At 35.9% G+C, this 8,991-nt stretch overlaps 1 protein-coding gene across 1 annotated transcript in view; it reads left to right on the forward strand.

The window, feature by feature from the left end:
- The window catches only part of LOC21392551 (pumilio homolog 6, chloroplastic), an 8,838-nt gene extending 2,675 nt beyond the window's left edge, over nucleotides 1–6,163 (forward strand). Inside the window, exons 4-11 of the mRNA XM_024174986.1 lie at nucleotides 1–763; nucleotides 856–997; nucleotides 1,109–1,216; nucleotides 3,816–4,028; nucleotides 4,109–4,219; nucleotides 4,718–4,912; nucleotides 5,325–5,496; nucleotides 5,710–6,163. Coding sequence (XP_024030754.1) covers nucleotides 1–763; nucleotides 856–997; nucleotides 1,109–1,216; nucleotides 3,816–4,028; nucleotides 4,109–4,219; nucleotides 4,718–4,912; nucleotides 5,325–5,496; nucleotides 5,710–5,729 — 1,724 coding nt within the window. The 3' untranslated portion in view covers nucleotides 5,730–6,163. The remainder of the gene's footprint in view (nucleotides 764–855; nucleotides 998–1,108; nucleotides 1,217–3,815; nucleotides 4,029–4,108; nucleotides 4,220–4,717; nucleotides 4,913–5,324; nucleotides 5,497–5,709) is intronic.
- Nucleotides 6,164–8,991: the final 2,828 nt, after the last annotated feature.

An 8,991-nucleotide genomic window follows, 5' to 3' on the forward strand; every position in this document is an offset into this window, starting at 1 on the left:
TCCCTACACAATATGTTGGTGGATATACTTTGAATCTCAATGCTTTTCCTCCATACATGGCTGGATATCCTCCTTCTGGAGCTGTTCCATTGGTTGTTGATGGAAATGCAGGTCCAAGCTTCAACACTCGAACACCTGGTGTTTCAGCTGGTGGTACTATTCCTCATGGGGTGGATGTGCAGAACTTAAATAAATTTTATGGACAACTTGGCTTTCCAATGCAGCCTTCTTTTGTTGACCCTATGTATATGCAATATCCTCAGCAGCCGTTTGGAGAACCATATGGTATTCCTGGTCCGTTTGATCCGATGGTGGCAAGGGGTGGTGTTATTGGAGGTCAGGTTAATGTTCCTGACCCAAAGAAAGTATTGGATAATGCTCCTTATATGGATGAGCACAAAATTCAGCATCAGAGACATCCTTCACCTGCTATGACTCCACGAAGAGGAGGGCCAATGGGTCCAACTTATTTCGGGAATCCACCAAATGCTGGTATTTTGATGCAGTACCCAACCTCTCCCCTTGCAAGTCCAGTTTTGCCGGGTTCACCTGCAGGTGGAACTGCTCTTCCTCGGGGGAGAACTGATATGAGATTTCCACCAACTTCTGGTAGAAATACCAACGTATATTCTGGATGGCCAGGGCAGAGAGGTTTCGAAAGTTTTGACGACCCCAAGATATATAATTTCCTTGAGGAGTTGAAATCTGGCAAGGGCCGCAGATTTGAGCTATCTGATATCACAGGACATATTGTCGAATTCAGGTACATTCTAGTACGCTTTAGTTTATTTTATTCAACATGTCTCTATCTCTTTCCATAGGTGAGTGTAAACCATTGTGAATTTTGGATTTCAGTTCTGATCAACATGGGAGCCGATTTATTCAGCAGAAGTTGGAAAATTGTAGTGGGGAAGAGAAGGCATCTGTGTTCAAAGAAGTTCTTCCACATGCATCCAGATTGATGACTGATGTTTTTGGTAACTATGTCATTCAAAAGGTATACTTACAAACATTTTTTTTCCCTTTCATTTCTTTCGTATAGGTTTAAATTCCTTATCCCATATTAATTTGTCTGCCTTGTAAATTTCTTTTGGTCTCTATTTTGCAGTTTTTTGAGTATGGCAGCCCTGATCAGAGGAAGGAACTTGCAAATCAACTGACAGGTCAAATATTGACTTTAAGTCTTCAAATGTATGGCTGTCGTGTAATTCAAAAGGTATATGTGATTCCTGATTTGATTTAGTCTATTTATTTTTGCAATTTCCATGCAAGTACATTTTTAGGCGCCATACAAATCTCTTTCTCTCTCTCTTAAAATTGCAAAGATTTCTTATGTTCTGTAATCTGTATTCGTATTGTTTTTGTATTTAAGATTCTGGAGTTTTGTCTGTTTCCTTCTCTATTTGTTTGCCTATTTCAATTGCTTTTTGTCCAAAGTGCAACTATACGTCTATTATTATAGATGTTAGGGAATACTTCAAGTGGTTGGATGCATGAGTGTGTGACTGTGTGATCCAGGGTTTGAGTCCTGGTAGTTTCATTTCTTCTTAATAGATTGGCAGTCTTAGGCCCCACATCGTATTAAAAGAAATCGTAGATGTTGGCCATTTTAGTGGGGTAGACCATTCTAAATGCACAAGGGATTTTTGAGCCGAATGATTGCTTTTAGTGGTAGTAGATGCATGCAACATGGACCTTTGATCTCTGACAATAAAATGCGTCTCCATTTTTCCCATCAAAAGTTCAATGCTTCTCCATTTCTCTCCATCAAATGTTCTTTTATTCTTTCTCATCTACGGACAACAGGCGGCATCATAGGGATTCTCCCTAAACTGCTTGTTGATGCTTCGTACCAAGTATCTCTAGCCAACTGTATTCAGTATGGAACACTGTTAAATGTTGTCAAACTCCCAAGATATTAAGGAAAAACCTGAAATTTTGTTAACTCGGAACTAAAGTTATAAGTTAGCTTATACTTTAGCAATAATTTAACAAGTTGAAATAGTTGCTAAGATCCAAGAAAGAGTTACGTGGTGTGGCTTTCTTCTGCAGGTTGTCTCTCGTTCTTTCATTCATTATTCATCATTTGTTTGTTTGTCTTATCCTGCTGTTTAATATATGTGTTTTGTTCCTTATATTGAAGGGAACTATGATAAAAGATATCAGCCATCGTATGAGTGAAAGTGAACTTGAAACTTTTAGGTAGATTGGGAAGTTATTTTGATAAGACATGAAAGACATTATTAAAAGGCCTAATAAACTAGGAAGAACAGAGGATCAACATTCCAACAATCTATCAAAACCAGCAACAATAGAGGGAGACTTTACAAAGTTGCACCCTTTTTTTTATTAAATGTATATATATTTCTTCAACAAGTACTTAATTCCTTTTTGGATTAATTGCAAAAATTCCTCCTGAACTATGACTCTTCTAACACTTTGGCGCCCGAATTTTAAAACGTAACATCCATTCCCTCGAACTATAAAACAATTAACCTCCTTCCATTAGGGTTTTGGATGGAAATTGAAATGTAATTGATTTTTGGTACATAATTTGGGGTTAGTTTGGTCATTTACTCTTTGTATAAAATCTATTTGTTTTATTTCAATGAAAACCCTGTTAACCTAATTCAAATTTGGAATTTTGATGAAGAAGATGAATTGATTTTCTGTTTATTTATATTAAATGTAAATTTGTTTTTTCAATGCAAATTAGTGAAGCGTGGGCAGAATAGTCAATATGCACCAAATGTTTAGAAAGCAGCACTGATATATGCCACATGTAATTTCCGTCCAAAACCTTAACGGAAGGAAGTTGTTTGTTATGATTTCATAGTTTGCGGGAAACATATATTATGTTTTAAAATTCGGGGGGCAAAATGTTACAAGGGCCGTAGTTCGGAGGGAATTTTTGTAATTAATCCGTTCTTTTTTAAGAATATAGAAAGATTTTAACTAAAGGACATAAAAGCATAGTAGACGAAAATGGTTATTTGAAGAGTGGACTTTGACAAGTTAAAAAGACTCCAAAAAGAGGAGAAGAATTTTCAGCTTTTAATTTTGTCAGTTTTCGTTCTAAGTGTTTCTCATAATATTAATTATAACAGAACGAGGTGAATGTTTCTTGAGAGTTTTTTAATCCTATTGGTTCCACTGTTGAAAGACATGATTTTCTGGTTGGTTTATCTTTTGGCGGTGCAGTTTTTTTAGTGGGTCACTATTTTTTCCTGCAGTTTCTAAGCCAGCTGTTTCTGGCTATCTCTCCTCTGTGCTTCTCTTATAATTCTTTTTGTTTCTTTTGTTTTAGAATTACTCTTTTGGTTGGTTCCTGAACTAGGGCAAAATCTCACTTTAGTCCCCAAATTTTTAGTTCAAGAAAGTACTAGTTTCTGAAGTTGTTCAAAAATTCACCATGGTTTTGTAGAGCGACCAAAGGATTAATCTTTTTATTTATATATACTTATATAGAGACATTTTTGCAGCTTGGCACGTAGTGATCATATTGATTTGAGTGCAATTGTTTGAGTGATGTGATCAGCACTTATTGCGGTCCTTCCATTATTTCTATCGTTTCCTTTAATTTCCTTGCATTATAACATGCCCTCATCCTTCTACTTATTCATTTTTCTTGTGGAGGCTGTGAATATCTGTTTCTTTCTTCTGAAATTTGGCATTCAAATGCAGTTTTGTTTGGCTCCTTTCTGGCATTCAAGAAAGGAGCTGAAGCCAGTTGGTGGCTGATGGTTTTTGCAGTTTTGTTATGTCTTTTCTCCTTTGGGCTAATAATAAGAGTGTTTAATCTTGTGCTGGTACAGGCACTAGAGGTCATCGAGCTTGAACAAAAAGCACAGCTTGTTCGTGAACTTGATGGACATGTTATGAGATGTGTCCGGGACCAAAATGGAAACCATGTAATACAAAAATGCATCGAGAGCATTCCAACAGAAAAGATAGGGTTTATAATATCTGCATTCCGTGGCCAAGTTGCAACGCTTTCTATGCATCCTTATGGTTGTCGTGTTATACAGGTAAATAGTAAAACTTGAGTGATGGTGAGGTTCTCCTCTTCCTCCCAATATGGTTGCTTGAAGATTTTTGTTTCTTGTAGAGAGTTCTGGAGCATTGCACAGATGAGCTGCAATGCCAATTTATAGTTGATGAAATCTTGGAGTCTGTATGTGCTCTGGCTCAGGATCAGTATGGAAATTATGTCACTCAGGTCTCTCTCTCTCTCTCTCTCTCTCTCATACATACACCCTAGCACATAACGAAGAAGTGAGCACTTACTATTGACCAGCTTGAATGAATGGTATGGGTTGGATGTCAAACTAATTTCAACTGTCAATGATCGTATGTCGTTCAATCTCACCTTTCAGTGCCATCCATGTTTGGAGAGAATAATATTTGAAGGCCATAAGGGATTGTAGATCTCGATTTGCCTTCCTCTATGGACAAGTCGTTATCTGTATTTTTCTTCTCGTTTTTACATTATTTCATAATCCATTCCTGTAAGGAATACACCATACTATACTTGGCGTACCATTATATGGGACTTGGATCGGTGAACACTATTTGATTGTTAATCAAATTATTCTTACTATCTGTTGCAGCTTCTATGATTTCTATTGTCCTATTTTCCTTTAATTTTCTGCGATATGTTTTTCCTTCCTACTGTGTTTCTTTGGATACTGATGTATTGTTTTTAATCTGTTCGCAGCATGTGTTAGAGAGGGGAAAACCTCATGAAAGACGCCAAATTATCAGCAAGTTGTCAGGGCATGTTGTACAGTTGAGCCAGCATAAGTTTGCATCAAATGTTGTTGAAAAATGTTTGGAGTACGGTGGTCCTGGAGAACGGGAACTCCTAATTGGTGAGATTGTTGGGCATAATGAGGGAAATGATAATTTGCTGGTAAGTAGGAGTGACTTTTTAATTCTTTTGTACAGAGGAAAAATCAATTATCCTTGTGCTCTTTATCTTCAAATCTTTTGATTGTCCATTTGACCTAAGTAACCAAAAAAAGCATAAGGCCTTTCTCTTGTTTCGGAACATTTTCCCTACTTAAATTTTCTCGTTTGGCTGGGGAAATTACTGTTGAACTTGACAAGAAATCTTACACCAAACTGCGGCCTTTGTTGTCACCATTTTCTTCATTTTTTTGGCTTTCCGACTTATGAAGGTTGCCATAGTTGAAAAGCATATGATACGTTGCAATTATAGGATTGAAATTTTTAACCAAAAACGTACATTTTTGTTTTTATTGTATTCTTTTTTAATGTAGAAACTTGTCAGATACTTGACTACATGTTTGATTTCGTTCTAGGCAATGATGAAGGATCAATTTGCAAATTATGTGGTCCAGAAGACCCTTGAAATCTGTACAGAGAATCAACGGACAATATTGCTCAACCGTATAAGAGCTCATGCTCATGCGTTGAAGAAGTACACCTATGGGAAACACATTGTTGCTCGATTTGAACAGGTTTTTGGAGAAGGTATCTTTTAATTACTACAGATGGTGACGTACCGTTATTTACCGAGAAACAGTGTTCGTTCACAAGTTTAATGTTCAGACATTCGCCTGCCTCGTCCAAGGAAACTCACTTTTGATTCGTGAACGAGACAATTATCCGACTAAGCTTTCATATCTGCAGATATTGTTCTTGCATCGTCATTTTTTAACCGTAAATATTTTCTCACGTGCGCAGAAAATCAGCCGTCAACATAAACATTGCGCACACAATTTCCTGGGGCCTTAAGTCTGCGCCTGCAATACAGGAAACGATAATCACGAAAACCTGTTCTGTTATTTGGTTGGGAACCCGAGGGCCTACTTCTACGAACGTTGTCACGCGGCCCACCTGGCCGACACTGCAAGCCGTGTTGTGCATGTCTGCAATCTGAACACTTCCGAGGGTTGGAAGTGCCAATCACTGGAGGATTGGTGTGTGTATAAGTTGGTAAATATTTTTACATTTACACGCTAGGATTATTGGCTTGTAATAACTACATGGGAATATTTGGAAGGAAACCCTTCCTGGTAATGTAAATTAATGTACTAGATTTACACTGCAAACTTGCACATGCGTGGTTTTTATTGGAAATTGATGGTCGCTTACTTAGAAACGTTTTGCGTCTTTGGTGCCTTGTTCTTCATGTTTACAGCATACTATATTACTTCCTACGACATCTCTGCCTCCTGTGATGGGCTGCCTTTTTTCTTGGTTGAAATCCTGCGAGGGGCTTTATATATTGAAACAGAACAAATTTTACAATTTCTCCTGAATTTTAGCAGCAACAGTTCGCTGGAAATGATCACGTGTATGGCACGTGTAGTTTTTAAGGGTAATTTGACTTGTTAGAGAGAACTGATATTCTAATGAAGTTGTCAACCTTTTTTTGTCAAAATGAAATTACACTAAATGGACAGTCCAGTCTGTTTTACTAGTTTATTTATTTATTTATTTTTTTTTTTTTAACTCAGCTTCAGCAGTGAGCACAATTTGAATTGGCGTTTAGTAAGCATATAATTTAAATTATATTTCTCGTTTGAATTGAGTTAAACGGTCCAACTTAGAGTTTAGTTTCCTCTTAAGTTGAATGGTTCAAATCATTTTTGAACAGTAAAAATTGCCAACTATTTTTGCTTTTCACACGTATTCTTTGCTCAAATTAAAATTTTAACTACACATCTAAACGTTAATTCAAATTACAATTTAAACTACACAGTTTGAATTTTTATGTTCAAATTTAAAAGTTCAAATCAACAAAATTGAAACCAACGAACCATATGGGAGCATAATAAAATTGAAATACATATTCCATAAAAAAAATTGAAATAAATATTATGTTTCAAAAATAATTTAAGAATAATAAGATTACGTATTAATGATTAGGGTAATATGCACAAATGACCTTTTTAAAAAGTGACAGTTTAGTCCCAACCTTTTTTTTTAACAAAACGACCCCAACCTATTTAAAAAGGTACAATCTCATCCTTTCCGTCAATTGCCATCCAAAAGGTAACGGTACAGTGCACGTGAGAACTCACGTGGCCCATGTTGTTGGAAAGACGAAAATGCCCTTAATTACAGTTATGTTATTCAAATTTTTTTTAGAGAGAAGTTTCTGGAATAACTTCTACTACTCACCCATTCGGTTCATCTTCTTCATTTGGAGAGTGATTTAGGGTTTTAGACAAATTTTAGGGATAGCGTTTTCGAGGGTGTTGAATGCGTGGGACACTTCTGATTCCAGACCTCTTCAATCGGCGACGGCGACGGCGAAAGGGAAAGTCTGAATTTAGGTCTAAGATGGTAGTTCGGCGGAAAAAAGGAGAAAAGCCACCTATTTTTCGTAAGTTTCTTAATTTCTCAACCGGAATTTTATTCATATTTCTTGGTAAAATGAATAACCTAAATGAGACCTTTTTTGGGGATTTTTTTTTTTTAGGGAAGTGATGTTAGTGTATACGGTTTAGTTTGGGCATTTTTTTTAAGGATATATTGTTTCTGCAATATTATTATTTGGGGTTGATTCAGTGCTAGTTGTGAGTATGATTCCGCGATCCATTGCAGCCCAGCAGCCCCAAATCAAAGAAAAAATTTCACAAACCCTAACTTGTTATGTATAAATCAACCTCAATTCTTCCAAGATGTGTTTTTATACATATACCCCAACAACATGGGTAACGTGGGTTCTCACGTTCACTGTAGTGTTACCTTTTAGACGGCAATTGACGAAAATGATAAAATTGTACCTTTTTAAATAGATTGGGGGTCGTTTTATCAAAAAAAAAATTAGGGACCAAACTGTCACCTTTTAAAAATATTAGAGAACACTTGTACAAATTACCCTAAAACATTACTATAATGATTTTCATGTTTTATGCTGTGTAAACTGATTTTCTAAATAGCAAACACAGCGCATTTGCACACGCAAAACATCAACAAATATTCAAATATTCAAATATCCAAAATAATAATTATAAAAGAGCACAAATTATAGCCTAGCGTACTTTTTTTTTTTAAAAGGAAAAAACACCCATTACAGCTGCTACAGTAAATAAAGTTGTAACCTTTGAAACTTTTCCACTTCATCACAACCTTTTAATTTCAACATCCTAAACTTAGCCCGTTTAGTTCACTTATTTGAGTTTTTAATTTGAGTTGAGATGTGATTTTATGTGAGAATTTTTTACTGTATTAAAAAAGTTAGATGTGACTGTTTCTGAGAACTTTTTACTGTAACAAAACTCAAATTCTAAACTCGAATTAGTGAAGTGAACGAAACCTTAATTCTTCATCTCTTTCTACAAAAGAAATATATAGTCGTCAACTCTGAATTTCAGACTCCAATTTTTTATTTATTCACCACTTTGATCAAACCTCTTCGACTATTGAGGCAAAATTTCACAGGAACCTAGTTCTCTTCAACATTGCTCTTGCTACGCCCATGACTAGCAAGCTAAGCTCAAATCGTTTCGACTTCATCGAGCTGCTTGCTGCCATTAAACGAGAGAAACGGGGAGAAGATGCCCAAAAATGACCACTAGGTCTTATTCATTTTACTAATTTGAGTTTTCAGTGTTAAGTTTTTACAGTAAAAAGTCTTAAAAAATGTCACATCTAATTTTTTTTTTTTACTACAATAAAAAGCTCCCAAAAAATGTCACATCTCAACTCGAATTGAAAACTCAAATCTGCGAAGTGAACGAGACCTAAGGCCTCGTTTATTTTACCGATTTGAATTTTCAGCTTTAGGTTTATACAGTAAAAAACTCAGAAAATATCACATCTAACTTTTTTTGCTACAGTAAAAAGCTCTCATAAAATGTCACAAATTAAAAACTCGAATCTGCAAAGTGAACGGGTCTTAAATCTCCACATTTTCTGAGTTTTGAGTGAGGGAAAAAAATAGCCTTTTCAGGAGTTGTACGCTTCCAACATGATAGGTTGCATTTCCGAAGTTAACAGGATACGGTTTCAAAG

Source organism: Morus notabilis, unplaced genomic scaffold (genome assembly GCF_000414095.1).
Source record: "Morus notabilis unplaced genomic scaffold, ASM41409v2 Scaffold640, whole genome shotgun sequence".
NCBI lineage: Eukaryota > Viridiplantae > Streptophyta > Magnoliopsida > Rosales > Moraceae > Morus > Morus notabilis.